Below are 18301 nucleotides of genomic sequence, written 5' to 3' on the forward strand. Positions count from 1 at the left end.
TATCGCGCCAAGTCCTTAATTTAGATCGAGAAAAGTTTCCTCCTGTATATTATTGGGTAGACAGATCAAGGACGTAACAGAGATTGAAGCTGGTAATAAGCGATACAGTAACTAAGATTAACAGGAGTCATCAAGGTTACAAACTGTAATATTCATTATTATACAGAGACATTTGGATGTTTTATACAACACATATTTGTTTAGAAAATAGACAATCATCTAAAGGAAATAATATCCTTACGTTATATTATTGAATTGCAATGATTGAAGAAAGTATCTCAACTGTGTTTAGTTAAAGATAGTCAAATACAAAAAGGATTTGATATACAATAGTTTTATAAATACAAAAGGTTTCGGTTATTCAGAAAAATATGATTTTACACATGCACAAGCACCAATTGTTTATTTTATCTCATCGACCTCCTCATCCTCGTCGTTCTGTAAATCACTGTCACCATTTTGGGATGATGATATAATTGATTCTTTTTCACTCAGACTACTGATGCTACTGACCTCATCATTATTATCACTTTGAAGACTATTCACATCTTCAGGACCGGATTTTGATTCGAAGTATTTAATTGATAAATCAAAAAGTTGAATAAGATCTTTGTTCATGTGATCAGTCTTCGAGTAGGATAACTTATCAGTAGTTATCAATGGATTACAATCAGCTTGTTTGATAATCTGATTCTTATCTGAAGGAAAGTGGTTAGTTGTGTAGTTAATATATTTCAAGAAACTAGCTGTGGCCGGACCAGCATAGACTAAAGTCAAAGCGTTATCTGATGGTGTGACAGTTAGAAGCTAAAGAAAAAAGTTAAAAATCAAATTTATCATTACTGTTAATGGAAAGCAAACTAAGGTTAATGTGAACCAATGCTTATTACTCTACGAAGTCTATATATGTGTATGAACCATATACGTAAAAAGAAGGAAGTATATGATTTACAGCGACAATTTGTTTGTTTCACTTATTAACTCAATATTCTAGGAAAATGGGCATTTTATATTCTCAACTTAATAAAAAAAGTTTTCTCTTCATTTGCAAAGGGTGTCAAGGTAAATTTCAAACCTTCAAGTTCAATCATTTCGATTGATTGATTGATTGAAAGAGTAACTTATCAAATACAACTGCATCCCATTAGAATTTGCTTTAATACAAGTGAAATTCAACCAAAAAGTTATGACAACAAGAGAGAGAGAGCTAAGAATTATCTTCTCTTTTCAGTAATCAATACTAATGATGGCAAATAAACAGTGAATCCTTTTCGTATATAAACATCGAGTTTTACTACCCCCAAATGCCCTGGTATGGCCGAGAGTGGGGAGAGTCTGCTCTCCCTCTCGAAATGCTCTCACATGGCCACGCGCATATAGCCTCTACCAGGGAAGTCCTACTCACTGCCTTGTCGCACCACGGGTGTTGTTTACGAAAGTGAGAGGACGAAAAGCGGATGTCCGGTGCTTTAACCGGGTTGGTGGACACAGAAAGTCCACCTAGGGGAGTTAGAAAACCCTGATTCCAAACCAATGGTGCACATGAGCTCCAGTATCCTGAAGGAACAAATGGCGTATGAACAAATTATTGGTCACCGGCTACCATGGGACTGCATCTCCTCACGATGCTCCACTGCCTTTTGGATCAGACCTTTAGGTCGAAGGCTAAGGGTGTGGCTCCCTAAGCAAACCACCTGCTTCAGTTTGGGCACCTGGGCAGTATCACAGCCCTCACACAAATCTCATTTGATTTGTGCGGCGCATATGTACCTGGTGCTTCCTTGTACCAGTATTTATGTGTATAAATAAAATAAAATATAAATGAAGTTTTACTAAAGTTAAATTATGAATTAAGTACTATACGACACTATTGGTACATTTAAGAATGAAATCATTTCAATTAATTAGCTGCAATCCAAATGTTGTGTGAGATTAAAGATTTTACTATTCTCGAAATACAAATGGTGGCTCTTACGTAGCAACTGTTCTCATCAAGTCTATGTTCTCATGGAAAAAATACATTATACTACCCGGTTGTTGTGATGTATTTGTGTATAGGAATAACATAATAACTAGGGCCTAGAGTTATTATTTACATCCACCCTTGCAATAATGAACAAAGCTGCAAACCTTCCCCCCCCCTTAGCACTCCCCGAACCTGTCTCTCAACAATATTAATAATTTTAAAAAATGGTATAATTCGTTGTTATTATTTAAAAGATGGATTTAAAAACCAATGGTTTGGGTAGTGATTACCTTTTCAATAACAATGGGTTATAGTAATCAAGCTATCACTACTGTAAATTCAAGTTCGAACGCGATTACAACCAGAAACAAAGTTTCTCAGAATGTTATATCGTTATATACTCGGGCAATAAATTGTACATATACAAATATTTATCACATATTCCGTTAATATTTAAGCCAGCAACTATTTCTTAAAATACTTATAGTCATGGCCATAAAATTTATGAATAAAAGTAATAACAGTCGTTCCTGAGTTCATTTGATATAATACAATAGAATGTCTTGCTAGATGTAGAAAACTGTATGAGTGATGAGACCTGATATCCTTTTGTTTATTCTTTGTTAGAATTGTAAGTGAGCACTTGTAAGAAGTCGCAAGCTAAGATGAAACAACTGTCAAGTGCTTTCTAGTCTCTCCTGATGTTCAATCCTTGACGAATACCATCAACATATTTATCATAGTACTTAGGAAACTAATTATTTGAGCTATTAATCACTTATCATAACAATATTATTTGTATACTTTATTGTGTAAACATGTTAAAGACTAGTGAATACGAAGTAAAAGATGATAGATCTGTAAATAATATAAATCGGAAATGTTATCAATGTATATCAGGTTCAGATATACCATGCCTCATAGTAAAGAGCGTTGAGAATGTATGCACTTTGTGTAATACTTACTGATGATATTAGTGACATCATAATGGCTAAGATTGGAAGGTAAATGGTTAGGAATTCACAAGATTACCATATAACCTCTGCAATAATCATCGTATAATTTATTGAGTAATTCACTTTTTGCTCCGAATCTTTATCATGTATATAAAATTGTAATAAGCTCTGAAGAATCTGGTAATACTTTGGGTTATATCGTTTATCTACATACAATACAGCTTATGAGTTACGTAGGTCATACTGGAAAAATGACGAGTGGGAAAAAGTCGCTAATTTTTTTAGAAGATCCCCAGTAAAATGTAGCATAGAACAGGCGAACATAGGCAGTTTGCATTGGCGTAACATTTGATTTTCAGGCATTAGGGGTTACATATTGGAATTTCACCACATTTACATTAGTTTGAATAAATAACTGTCACCACCTAATGCTGGCGCTCATAAACAATAATGCATCGTCAGAAGATGAATATACAAACCTGCAATTGATTACAGCGAAGACTGGTACCATTTGAATTTGATTTTACTAACCTTGAAGAGTTTCGTTGCCATGTTGTTGATGGAGTACATTTAGTTCCTTTTGAGGTTCGAATTGATTTATTTATTTATTTATTTAAACACATATATATTGGTACAAAAGGGCACCAGATACATATGCGCCACACAAAAAAATGAAAGTAAGAAGGGAAGGGATGAAAAGATAAGGCGGACTGAAATGTACAACCAGAAGACTCTTTCAGTTAAGAAAGTTATAACCACTCTTTATGTAGAAAGTAAAAGAAGGTTACAGCAGGATCGCCACTGGCTTCTATTCTGAGCCATATCTGATAACGTCTCTAGCCACTGTGTTGCACCATCTCTCGGACCCCAGTCAGGGAGTCGTGAAGGACCAACAGAAGCTAGCCCTTTGCAACTTTCTTTCATGCCACGACACCATGTCATACACTGACCTCCTCTCCGCTTTTTCCAACCAGTCCCAGAGTCGGCAAATAATGCACGACGTGGAATTCTCTGGGACGACATTCGTAAAACATGTCCAAGCCACCGAAATCGGTGTTTCAAGATGGTGACACCAATTGAATTATCGTCTCTGCGCCTGAACACACGATGCCGAACCTCTGCATTACTAAAATGGTGTTGCCACTAGATGTCAGCAACCCTTCGGAGACAACGATGATCGAACACAGAGAGACATCTAACATCCTCAACTCGGAGAGGCCAGGTTTCACAAGCATAGAGCAAAACTGCTCTCACCGACGCGTTGTAGATCCGACCTTTTACAGCCAGACTAACATCACGAAGGCGCCAAAGATGGCCCAGATTGGCATAAGCCGCTCTGGCTTTCATTATACGTGCATCAATCACATCACTCACGCCACCACCAGCACTTATGTAGCTACCTAGATACACGAACTTCTCAACTACTTCAATCTGCTCACCATCCAGGGTGAGTACAGGATGAGAATCCTGTCAGTCTTGTAGGAGTACTTTGCACTTGGAGGGTGCAAAGCACATGCCGTACCTGCGGACACTGATTGCCAACTGATTAAGTGCGGATTGCATGCCTTGGGCATTACCGCACAGTAAGACAATACCATCCGCATACTCGAGGTCGAGAAGTCGTTCTCCAGGCAACATATCCACACCGCCATTACTTACATCCATCAGAGCTGTTTCCAGGATGTCATCGATGGCAAAGTTGAAGAGGAATGGTGAGATCGGGCAACCCTGCCTAACCCCGCTGCTCGAATGAAACAAGGGAGAAAGGTGGTTGTATGCCCTCACTCTGCCTGAGGTGTTCGTATACAGGGCCTTTAAGATGTTAATGAACTTCTCAGGCACACCCTTCTTCAATAGACAATCCCAGAGAACAGTCCTGTCCAACGAATCGAAGGCAGCCCTGATATCAAGAAACACTACGATTGTTGGCCTGCGATAAGTATGACGGTGTTCTAACATTTGGCGGAGGGTGAAGATGTGATCAATGCATCCTCGACCAGAACGAAAACCAGCCTGCTCCTCGCGAGTCAATCGTTCTCGGGTTTTAAACAACCTACGAAGAATGGCAGAAGCCAATAGTTTGGACGCAATCGGAAGTAGACTTATCCCCCGATAGTTGTTACAGGAACAACGTGAACCCTTTTTAAAGATAGGGACGACTATTGACTCATTCCATGATGTTGGAACACTTTCTTGCTCCCAAACCTTTGCAAACAACACAGTCAGTTCCTTAGCCAGAAAGTCACCAACATCTTTAAAAAGAGCCGAAGGTAAGTCATCTGGGCCCGGTGATTTGTAACGTTTCAAGAGTTGGAGTTCCTTGCGGACTTCCGCCTCGTTTGGTGGATCAGTCATCACCGGCCATGGGGGGCAGGACAAACTGGTTGATGTTGCCGGAGCAGCAGGCCAGTTGAACTGCCCTTCAAAAAATTCCGCCCATCGTCCAAAACGTCGAGAGATGTTAGTGATTGGCATCCCGTCATCCTCGTAGATTGTTTCACTCACACCAGACTTCTTGCTGCCAGTGGCTCGGATGAGTTGGAAGAGCTTCCGGCAGTTACCAGATGCAGCTGCTGCTTCCATCTCATTAGCACGCTCCGACCACCAGGCTTCTCGGTCCTTACGCAAGCTTTGCCCAATTTCATTACGTAACAGCCTTCGTTTGTGGTCAAACTCACGGTCACCCGGAGTAGACCGACGGGCTTCCATCAGTTGTAAGGAGCCAGAAAAAACCCAGTGCTTATAAGCGGGACTTTTCGCGAAGCCGCAAGCGGCTTTACTCGCCATTTTCATGGCGTCGTGAAGATGCAACCAATGCTCATCTATACTTTTCGGTGGGATGGTAGCTAGCCTAGAAGCTAGCTCTGCTCGATACTTACTTGCAACAGAAGTTGCAGCCTGTTTACTAAAATCGATCCGTTGATGGCGGTCAATCCTTCAGCCACTGAAAAGTAAGGTAAGATTGGCGCAGACCAGGGCATGATCAGACTCCAGACAGGTACTCCAAAGGGAGCGGCAGTCTTGTACACAACCACGCCAGCGGTAGCTGATCGCGATGTGATCAATCTGAGTCCAGGCTTGGGATGCAGAGGGAGGACGCCAGGTGGCACATCGGCGATGACTGTGCCGGAAGTTAGTGCTAGCCAGAAACAGGTTGTGGTCTGTGCACAGTTGCAGCAAACGGTCCCCGTTATCTGTCCTGCGACCAACAAGTCCCCATCGGCCACCTAAACGACTCTCTTCTGTGCCTAGACGCCCGACCTGAGCATTCAAGTCTCCGGCTAATACTACAATATCTGTCGGACGCGCTTTCTGTAGAAGAACAGTTAACTGGTGGTAAAACTCATCCTTGATTGCATCCGGGCTGCAATCTGTAGGGGCATAAGCGGAGATGACGAAAAGACACCGTTTCTCACGCCGATTTCTTCTCTATTTGATGGAACTTTCTAATCTAACAGCACATAACCGACTGTTAATGGGGATCCAATCGATTGGTCCTGCCCCAGCTCTAGCGCTTAGTGCGATACCAACGCCAGCAAGACCGGACGAAGATGCCACAGAGTCCCCGGATAAGCGCACGTGGAACAAGCTTTTCGAGGCGACAGATGGAGAGCGAATTTGTAGTACTTCACTAGAGTCTTGAATACGGGTCTCGGATAGACAACAAACGTCAACATTAAGACTTTCTAACGACAAAGCCAGCCCTATCTGTTGTCTGATCTGCATTAGTGTGCGAACGTTGAAGGAAGCCAGCTTGAACGGCGTACGTGGTTTCAGAAAGACTGCTTCAGTATTCGTAATCGGTGGAAGCATTCACTTTCAACCAGACAGTGACTGGAGATCGTTTAGATGGGACAGAGTTCCCACCGTGGGCGAGCTACTGCATAAGTTGAAAAGTAAGGTTACACAAATTGGGGATAAAAGGGGGTGAATTAGCGATATGGTAAATAATAATGATTAATAATAATAACAGTAATAATGCAAATTGTTTTGTTTCTAGTATGAGCGAGAATATAATTGTCAGTTGAATGTGTCATTTCATTTATTTGCGTGAGGGCTGTGATACTGCCCAGGTGCCCAAACTGAAGCAGGTGGTTTTCTTAGGGGGCCACACCCCGAGCCTTTGACCTAGAGGTCTAACCCACAAGGCAGTGGAGCATCGTGAGGAGATGCAGTCCCATGGTAGCCGGTGACCAATAATTTGTTCATACGCCATTTGTTCCTTCAGGATACTGGAGCTCATGTGCACCATTGGTTTGGAATCAGGGTTTTCTAACTCCCCTAGGTGGACTTTCTGTGTCCACCAACCCGGTTAAAGCACCGGACATCCGCTTTTCGTCCTCTCACTTTCGTAAACAACACCCGTGGTGCGACAAGGCAGTGAGTAGGACTTCCCTGGCAGAGGCTATATATTCGCTGGCCATGTGAGAGCATTTCGAGAGGGAGAGCAGACTCTCCCCACTCTCGGCCGTACCAGGGCATTTGGGGGCTCGAATTGATATTTTTAACTGATTCAGAGACATTGAAATATCACTTAACAGAATCATAATAAAGATTTGATACATATTTTGAAGCATACAGAAGCCTATACAAGATTGTAGTTTATGATTCTAATCACTCAATTTTTAAACCATCGAGTCGTAAGTCTTCATACAATATGTATGGCTTATATTTCAATACACAAACTTAACCATGTTCAGTAAGTTTCATTTATCGATTTCATAGGAGAGTTTTCTTATGCATGATAACCAAACCAACATACCTCATCTTCTTCACCATCAGCAACATAAACTGTCTGCCCACTAAATGATGAATTTGACTGAGAATTTATACCCTGAAGTTGGGTTTTCTTATCATTGTGGTATTTTAAACCATACCCATGGATGTGTAGTAGACATTCCAGTCTCCAACCTTGATCAGCCATATCAGCATCTGAGAGCAGAGTATAGCTGCCTTGTTGAAGTTTACGTAGGCAAGGTTCAGTTAAATGTGTTAGACAGTCTTGATCAGCATCGCTTGGAGAGGTGACATTATCTATATCTTCAGTTCTCATGCGCTTAGACTGAGGTGCATTTTCATTAGTCTAAAAAAGACCATCCAATACAAAGATGTATAAATTCGGACAGATATGACAGTGAGTAACAGTTTTATACACAAACCCAAAACTAAATACAACGGATTTTACGACCGAACTGATAAGGTCGATTTTCACTCATAAGGAATTACTCTGTACATTACATTTTTAGATTGATATCGATTGACAAACTAGTGAAGACTGAAAATGCTAGACATCAATCGTACTATTTCGTAAACCTTTTCAGTAATAACACCAAACAACCGTTTAAACTGATCAAAGAAAAACGTATTATTAAATAAAGTAATAAGAGAGCCTCCAGAAAGTATAGGACCGTGATCTTCATCAGTCCAGGATGACTGAAACGATCGACAGAATATTTCAGAAAACAGTGCATTCGGTCTTCAGATATCATCCAGTTACTCATTCCAAAAAAACCTAGATGAGAGATGAGAATGTCAACTACTAAGGAAGTTGCAAAATCTTATGTTAAGCCGGAGTGAAGGGGAGCAGAGACTGAAGTTTTAACTCCGAAAATGTTTAACGATAGTGGATCAGTTTTAAAAATAAGATTGATTGAGGTACATACTAATGAATGGGAACCGGGTGTAATCCCATCTGACTAACCTTGATAGCTGATCGTTCCACTTTATAATAAAAGACTAAAATCCTTTTGTGATAATTACAGGTGGATTAGTTTGACTGAGTGTCCAAAATATTAGCTTTGCCGATTATTCAACGGTTAATTAAGGGTCATTAAAATTAAACCCAAGAAAAATATAAATTTAAACAGAGCAAGAACATCAGGTTTTGCAGAACAAAACGAATTCATTCTATCCCAAGAAATAATAGCTTGGTGTCAGATCTGGACATGAATGCATTTATATAATAAATATTCTTCGTCAAGTTATAGAGAGTAGGTACACTTAATAACTTCTGATCATAGTTGAATCACTGGGCCTTAACGTAACATACGAAATCACTTATTGAGAGGTTTATGTGGCAGCGTTTGCTATGGAACAGCGGACGACGGAAGTATATAAACCTTATGTAGGCTCTCTATTTGAACGCTAATGGTTGAGTTAGAGCATATGGCCAACTGTCATCAGAATAGGCCATATCAACCTGTGTTCATCAGATTTTATTTAACTTTGTCATAGATATTCTCCTAAGAATAACTCTTCCATCGTTCAACTTTTTAAAAATTGAACTTCTCCATGAACATTCAATCGTTTACCTAAAATACGTGGATGACGATCCTGTCTGGAGAAGACGCTGACAAAATGTAGTCATCTGGTCACTATGAGTAACAATGCTAGAATGTTAGGGGTAGGTTTCCTTTTTTTTAACTAAAAAGGATGATAAGTGTCGATGATCTATCCAGCATTCCGAGAGTCGCAAATATGGATTCCTGAAGAGATTCAAAGTACATTGAAACATTTGTGTAAGCTTTATTTAAACAGAAATACATTGATGGAACCATTACAAATTTATTCCGATGGAATTTAGTAAGATTTCGGTTTACTAAAATTGCATGTCTGTGCTATACAATTCAATTATCCGATAGAAAGTTGTATTTCGGTAATCAATTTTCGAAGGTTCAAGGCTCTAGTTCTATAATAATCTAGCAGTCATTAAAAAAAAACGCAACTTACAATATTATTATCATTGACAACAGTAGTATTTTGAATACTATTGATTATACTACATGGATGTAATTGAATACCAGTGATATCACTCAATATGACTAACATAGCTTCTGATTTAAACAAACGAATAATTTGATCACATAAATCAGGTATAGTGTTTGAATTTGTGTTGAATAAGCAATGATAGTTTCTATGTAAAATATAAAAAAGAGAAAGTTATTTATATAACACAATAACAGTAGATTATTAACAACATTTTAATTGTCCTAAGGACCGCCCCCCATATACATACGTTTGAGCCGCCTATTTTTCAACCGACCAAAGATTTGAATGAATCTCTCTGTTTAAAAAGTATTTGAACTGGATAATTATGAATGTCAACTATAGGTATTTAAAACCCATCATATTATAAAAGGCTTATTGAGAAACTCAAACTGAAATACAGGAATTATTAGAACATTTTTCCTCCTTGTTTAACATCATCGAGAAAATAAAGGGCGGTTTTTTTAATTACTGTCAGAATGTAATAAAAAACGAGCACATATTTCAATTCAGTGTGATGTTTATTCAGTATAAATAAGCAGTTTTTGTTGTGCTAATTCTGTGTAAAATTGACTTTGTGATATCCATTTCGTTCTAGTATGGGAACAGTGAGCATCCACAATCCTGCCTCGCGAGATTGGAACCCAAGACCTATCGGTCTGGCGCGAACAATTAACCCTAAGATCCTTGAGCCAGATAGGTCCTGGGTTCGAACCTCGTGAGGCGGGATCGTGGATGCGAACTGTTAAAGAGTCCCATACTAAGATAAAACAGCTGTCTAGTGTTTCCAGGTTTTCCATGGTGGTCTAACTCCAATTGACTCATGAATTCAACCCTAAAATTACTATAATATCAACACAACCCCTCTTTGTTTGTGATATCCGTTGATCAATCATCGAATCCAAGTAAAATCTATAAATAAATGTGTCTTCATTTGTAGTGTTGGTTATCAATTATTAGGAAAGTGAATTTTAAAAGAAAACATCCTGTCAGCAGTTCCTAACTTTTATTTTGCCTTGAACAAATCTCAGTTGGATCATCGTTTCAAATCCGCTTTCACAGTTTTATATCACTCACTTACCTATCTATTATAATTCATTAATTAATGGGGAAAAATAATTACAGGAGATAACATAATGTAAAACTTTCGCAAATCAAGATGGATGATTAATGTTGAATACTGAAAGATATACATGAAAAATTAAAACTTGAATGAATGCTAAACAGTAGTTCATTGCAATAATCAGCAATTTGTGCTAAGAATTTCTTACAGTAGCGATAGTGATACTGTGGAATAAAGAAATTAATACTATTACTGTCAAAACAGAGATTCCTGAGTTAATTTTCTTTGTATAAATTCAAATGCAATCAGAAAGAAATCAATCACATTTATTGTAAGTGATATGAAGGTATAGTTTATGTGTGAGGATGGTCCACAGGTGAAGTCGAGGAAGCTCTAAGAAGCCCAGAAGGAGCCCAACATATTCCATCCAATCAGCTTTGGGAAGAATATTCTAGAATCACTACGTGGAGCTTCCCTATTGGACAATGCTGATAACTCCCCGTCTGCGGATTGGACAACTATAATGATGATTTTGTTTCTACTAAAAACTATAAATACCTGACAATTTTGTACTATAATCGATACTGTTTGGAATAACATTCCTTCTACTTGTCTTCTGTCTTTTGATTTGTGACTTGGGAAGGTTCTAGCGTTCGAGTGCTCAAGTATCGTGCGATAGACTAAGGATTCGAAGTTCGAGATACAACAATAAGATTATTAAATAAATATAAGTGATTGAACCAATGAACATAAGTAATGGACATGCCCTTATATAATTATACATAATAAAGTCATATATATACTGTATTAACATAAATAGGGTCACGGAATTATTCGATTGAACATCTAACCCACAAAACATTGACGTTAAACATTCAAATCGACTTCTAATAAAAACTTGATTGTTCAAAATTCAAGGTTAAGTATACAAAACTGTATTTTACTATTGAATTCCCTGTAAGGAAAAACAAAAGAATTGTACGGACGAAACGGCCGTCCTGTGCTTCCAGCTATTCCATGGTGGTCTAGCTTCAACTGACTCACGCTTTGAACTATGAAAATACTAAATTCTCCACAAAACCCCTTCTGAAAATGATGAATTGTATCTTACATATAAACAACTAGTTTCGAACTTGGATCAATAATGTGTATGTTTTGTAAAAAGAAGAAAAAAAATTCAATCGAAAATCAATATGACCCTTACTAAAAGTAAAAAAATAAACGATCCATGTCAAATAAAAATTTTTTACCGGTAACTATTTGATCAAATTCAATTCAATATACTCCAAAAGAAATACATAAAATCAATATTATCAATACTAGATAATTACTACAATTTTATCATCAACTAATACAACTAGTAATGATTAAATGTAAAAGAAATGAATGAATGAATAAATAACTGGATAAAATGATTCAATGTATTCCAAATGGATTCCTTGAAATAAGATAGAATACTTATTCATAATATCGGATAGTGATAGGGGTTGTAGAAATAAAGATCATGACAAGTAACTAGGAACTAAATCAATGGTACTGGATGGGATCCCTTATAGTGTGATGGATACTATGGTGTGTGCTATATATATCGACATAAGGAGTATATAACTCTAGTCAAGAATAGAATATCTGGCAGTAGAAGGTCGAGAAGGAAAGAACGGGAATAAAAAGAACAGTGAAGTCTGAGACAACTGATTGATATTTTGCAAATTAAGTACTCACTGTATGATTCACAGATTTTACTAAGAGATTCTGTAATTTTATGATCAAATACATTCGATTGTCGCCAATAGTGTTTTCGTTCACCATAGTACGAATCGCTAAAATATATAAAACTAGGCCAAAATATCTGTTTAGTGTTCTCTAGCTTATAACGTTTGTCCAGTTGATATCACTTAATTCATAAAGATTAACCGAGTACTCATTTTGTAATTTTTTTTTGAAAATTTGGACACATCTAAAGGAAATACTTTGTCATTGTCTTGGTAAAGAATTTAATTATATGGCAATATGAAATGGATTTCATTTAGAATGTTTCAGCTTACAAAAAATAGATGAAACTAATAATTAGTTTAATAATCACCTTCTATTGGGAGGGCCACAATGTAACCAATTCTGTGCAGATATGCCTTTTATACATTGAACAAGTTCTATCCATTTATCCGTCTAAATTAAATAAATGAAAAAGGAGTATTTACAATAAAGCATTGAAAATAATAGATATAAAATATTCTATAACGCATAGGGCTAGTAAAGATATGCAGCTAATCAGTAGGAGAAGTAAATTAAAAGTGGAATGTATTAAAAAGGAATTACAATAAGAAGAGAAGTCAAGGACCAGGATAAAAGATGGATCTCTGTGGACAGATTGAGCAACATTAAAGAAAGCATAAACACGAAGGCAGCAGTCAACAACAACCAAACAAAGCGGAGAGAGCCAAGACAAAAGACCTACATACACAAGCACTAGAAGACTTGAAACCTACAACAGAACAAGTTACAAGACAATGAAATATGATAAAACTATATAATACAACCAACTGGTTTGTAGGGAAATATTGTTCAGTAAATTGGCCAGTCACGAACTAAGAACGAGAGTCGACCACTGACTTTCGAGAGCAGTGGTACAGGTAAATAGAGCACTTGAATAAACAAGACACACCGAAACCACCGGACATCAAAGCAGCAGACACAGACTTCCTTGTGCACGACTCAATTACTATGTTTGTGGAGCTCATCGAGGTGATTTAACAACCATTATGGTAGATATTACTCTTTTTTAAATGATTTCAATATATTTTAGAAACTGATTTCTCCAGACGTATCATGAATGATACAAATGAGTATATTAGCAAAACTGATAGACAGTAGTTATGCTCGGAGATATCTCTAATACTATACTCACAAAACAAGCCATATCTTGTTCCAGCCGACACGTTTCATATATCTTAGTAGAACTTACTTTTATAAAGTTAGTTAACTGAATCTCTGAGGAACGACAAAATCTTCGTCGAATCTTGCTTAGTTGCTCCGTATCAAAGTAGATTGGATTAATCCATTGATAAACTAGTTCTTCCTGAAATCAATAAAACAATGAGATATTAATTAATAGAACTTAAAGTTGAACCCAACAATTAATGTAAATAGTATAACTGTACCACAGTTTCTAATCTCTTGCGTAACTTAAACCATTAATTCTAAAGATTTCGACACAAATTTCAACAACTTAATATAAGGGGTTGATTTTTCAACTTCGAAGTGTCGTATTCAGTCAATCAGCTACAACGTAGAACCAGGCACATAGATGTATCGCTCCAAGTTGCCATACCTCATTAACACAAGATGAACACCATATTCATAGAAGCAGTTACTTTAATGGTATTAATATATACAAGAAAGATTGTGTATAAGATATAGTACAGAAAGAAAGAATTAGTTGTTAGAAAGAAAGATGTCTCACAGTTAAAGGGAAGACAAACAGTGGATACACCCACATTATTGTGATCGATTCTGAACTATATCACCCAGAGTCTCCAACCATTAGTTACAATAGTCACGTGGACCCCAAACAAGTAGTCTACATCTACCAACATGACTAAAACCAGCAGTTAGTGATGCCATGTTTTGGTTTGACCGACCCTAACTTTCTTCCAACCATCCCCAACACTAATCAGCATTCTGCAAGTGTTGTATTAGAGAAATAAATCCAACATAGCTTAAATTGAACCATCATAGTAAAGATTTAAATAAGAAGTTAAGCACATAAATGTTTTGCTATTTATTAAGTGTAGTATGGATTTTCTAATACAGACTAAAAATGAGGAACAATTATACAATGAAGAAAATACAGTGATTGGAAAACAGTTGTCGATTAGGCAAAATGCGGAAAAAGTCGATGTGTATGTGTCTGTGTGGGAGTAGAATGACTTTAATGCTATGCTCCATATGTAGGATACATAAATGATAGGAAATTTATTTAGGCAATTATAGTCTTTTGGGAATAAAAATCCAAGCAAAACTCTAACTCAGTAAGTGAAGATTTGTACTTTACCGTTCTTGATATTAGAGGGCTGCATATCATTACTCTTTGTTGATATATAAGCATATTCAGTAGATAAATTGATCAAACTTTTTAATTACAGGTCTTGGTATACTAGGATTGTAGACAGCAGTGGAATCTAGGATAGGTGCTACGTCCTATTCTTTAAGACTACTATTTGCCTGGTCTTGAAATATAAAAATTTGATGTTCCATATCAGCTACCACAGAAAATACAATGAGGATTCAAAATAGTAATCAGTAGTTCTTCTTTTAATTTCTATTGCTCAGGAGTAGTGGACAGCTTAAACAAATGTAAGCTACAAAGGATCAATTTGAATTCAATAGTCCATCAGACAAATACTTAGCTTCTAAACAGAGGTGGACTTTTGCGAAGTGGTCTCTCATTCATGTTTTATATATTTATTTATTTATTTAAACACATAAATATTGGTACAAGGAAGCACCAGATACATATGCGCCGCACAAATGTCATTCGATTTGTGTGAGGGCTGTGACACTGCTGAGGTGCCCAAACTGAAGCAGGTGGTTTTCTTAGGGGGCCACACCCCGAGCCTTTGACCTGAAGGTCTAGTCCGCAAGGCAGTGGAGCATCGTGAGGAGATGCAGTCCCATGGTAGTCGGTGATCAATGATTGATTCGTACGCCATTTGTTCCTTCAGGATACTGGAGCCCATGTGCACCATTGGTTTGGAGTGAGGGTTTTCCAACTCCCCTAGGTGGACTCGCCTTGTCCACCAACCCGGTTAAAGCGCCGGACATTCGCTTTTCGTCCTCTCACTTTTGTGAACAACACCCCCGCGCACGAGAAGGCAGTGAGTAGGACTTCCCTGGCAGAGGCTATATATTCGCTGGCCATGTGAGAGCATTTCGAGAGGGAGAGCGGACTCTCCCCACTCTCGGCCATACCAGGGCATTTGGGGGCCTCATTCATGTTGAAGGCTAAGGTTTGATATGTCAATTAAAAGCGATAGTTTAGCACGCTTATAATCAGCCTCTACAACCTTCACATTTAGACAGTACCATTATCAATCAATAGTTTAGAAGCTCTATTCTATTCTATCTCGGCATGTTAGTACAATGCATCATTGTTAGATAGAGAGAAATCCTCTAAATGTATTGGCGATATGTTAGGGTTGACCTAAATTAATACTATTGTGACCTGCTAGGGTTGCTAAGACAACAATAGTTGTGATCTTCCATGTCTCAGTACTTTTTCGACCATTGAAATGTCACACAAATCACAACTACTTCTATCAGTTATTATATTTGGAGAAAAGCTATGAATATTGTGATGTCTACTAATATAAACTTTTCATACTAAAACATTAAATCTCTCTCGAAAATAGTATTTCTTATTGTTTTTACTTGCGTGCAACTTTCTTCTCTGAAGTGCCGCTAAGTATAAGTCCTCCCGTCTATAGAGTCGCATCAGATCCACCTTCATAACAGTCGAATACTAACAAAGGAACGAACTTGGGTCTCAGTGAATTATTTAGTAAGGTGCAGAAATTTTTACCTGACACACGGCAAGATGTGAGTCAAATACGATTGAAGAAAATATCTTCTCAACAACTTACCTCTATGTGTATAGGAGAAATTTTCTCGATAGACGGCATTATATTATTATCTACAGTCCATAGACTTGGTCCATGAAACCATCCATGTAATGATAAACGCTTAGAATAACCAAATACTTCTGCAACCTAAACTACGAGAAATAAAATGATGAACACTAAATTACCATCACTAATATGACAATTCAATTGAAATCTGTGATCAGAAGAATTTGTAACAAATTTCAAAATAACGTTTGTTTTTATTTCGATAAATAGCAAAACATAGATTGACAATGTTCTTAAGAAGTTTCCCTACCACTATGATCAGGAATTCATAAAGAAATAATAAAAAATAATGAAGGGGTTTGGCCTAAGACAACTTGATTTCAAGTGTTATCAAACATTTAAGGACGGTTATCACTTCACAGTTGCCCACATGTGTTGTAGGAGGATACTTCTCCTTGAATTACCTGAAAATGAAACGGGATAGGTAGTGGTCTCGTCGGTCTGAAATAGTGACCAGACTTCAAATAACAACTGCTTAAAGCCGGTCTTACGCGACCTTTTCGTGAGTAGATCGTGATGAGTTAGCTCCATATCTGAAAGAACTTACTACTGACAACAGAAATCTTTAGTAAAAAATGAGGTTTGTTACTTTCAGAGTGGATCATCTGAAACCTCATTCTTCTGTTGTAAAAAGACAATATCGCTACGGATACCGGTTGTCTGATGGAAGCACATTGTCATCACACTTCAGTACAGTCAATAGTACGATTTCGCCTTCGTAACTAAGGTCGTTGTTTTTAGTCTTACCGTTTTCCAATCGACATGAAGCAATGTGTTCTAACTAAAAAAATTATCTTAGGTCATCGCAATAAGCAAACCTGACCACTACCTCAAGGTATCTGCTACTGTCGAATGCATATTTTTTGAGTTTCGAAAATACAAATATCGATCGCGATTTAGTGTCAACTTTCAACATATTTTTGTTGTGTTCAGTGATAATTTCCCAGTCCATAAACTATAAACAATTGAATCGGTATAAAACTACTCAAGTTTGATGTAATTTTATTCTTCCTCAGTTCTTTACTAGCAAGGTTTCTATACAAAACTGGACTCCTCTATCTGGTAAGCGAGAAGGGAAGAATTGAATCGGTATAAAACTATTCAAGTTTGATGTAATTTTATTCTTCCTCAGTTCTTTACTAGCAAGGTTTCTATACAAAACTGGACTCCTCTATCTGGTAAGCGAGAAGGGAAGAAAGGGATGGAAGTAAACTCGTTCATCGTATTCAATCCGGAGTTGTGAAACATGAGTTCTTTACTAGCAAGGTTTCTATACAAAACTGGACTCCTCTATCTGGTAAGCGAGAAGGGAAGAAAGGGATGGAAGTAAACTCGTTCATCGTATTCAATCCGGAGTTGTGAAACATGAAAGTGCTAAAAAGTGTTCATTTTTAAATCCCTCATTCTCTCATACCTCATTGACTTTCTGTTTCAGCCGTAGGGTTTGAAAAGTATAGAACTGACGCAACATAAACCTTATTGTTTGACTTCACCACAACGATGGGCACAGAAATACTATATCGCTATCAGTCATAATTGTGGGGAACAAGTAGAGAACTGTCGACCATTCTGGACTTCAACACGTGTGCGGTACTCCCTGTAATACTTCATCCAGTATTGATCTCTTTCTGCAATTGTCTACGGCCATTTTAATAGGCACTGTTACCTACCTTTCTTTTCATTTCACGTGCTGTAGCTAGGTCCCTAAAACTGTCTGATTTTAAATTTAGTTAAATTGGATTTGTTCTTAGAGCCTCAATGAATTTCCAAATGGTACGATGTGGTCTGTTTGATTGGTATATAAACTCAGTATATTTGAAATATAAGGATCCATATTGTAGAGGCTGTTATTGGTGTTCTGGACTTA

General features: G+C 37.5%; 1 protein-coding gene across 1 annotated transcript in view; it reads right to left on the reverse strand.

The window, feature by feature from the left end:
* Smp_136270 (serine/threonine kinase) overlaps window positions 1-18301 on the reverse strand; it is a gene marked incomplete at its 5' end in the record, with an annotated part of 29146 nt that continues 10845 nt past the window's right edge. The window contains 6 exons of the mRNA XM_018797537.1: window positions 1-807; window positions 7685-8005; window positions 9652-9835; window positions 12834-12916; window positions 13713-13826; window positions 16390-16515. Coding sequence (XP_018652569.1) covers window positions 403-807; window positions 7685-8005; window positions 9652-9835; window positions 12834-12916; window positions 13713-13826; window positions 16390-16515 — 1233 coding nt within the window. The 3' untranslated portion in view covers window positions 1-402. The remainder of the gene's footprint in view (window positions 808-7684; window positions 8006-9651; window positions 9836-12833; window positions 12917-13712; window positions 13827-16389; window positions 16516-18301) is intronic.

This window comes from Schistosoma mansoni, chromosome 5, assembly GCF_000237925.1.
Source record: "Schistosoma mansoni strain Puerto Rico chromosome 5, complete genome".
Lineage (NCBI taxonomy): Eukaryota > Metazoa > Platyhelminthes > Trematoda > Strigeidida > Schistosomatidae > Schistosoma > Schistosoma mansoni.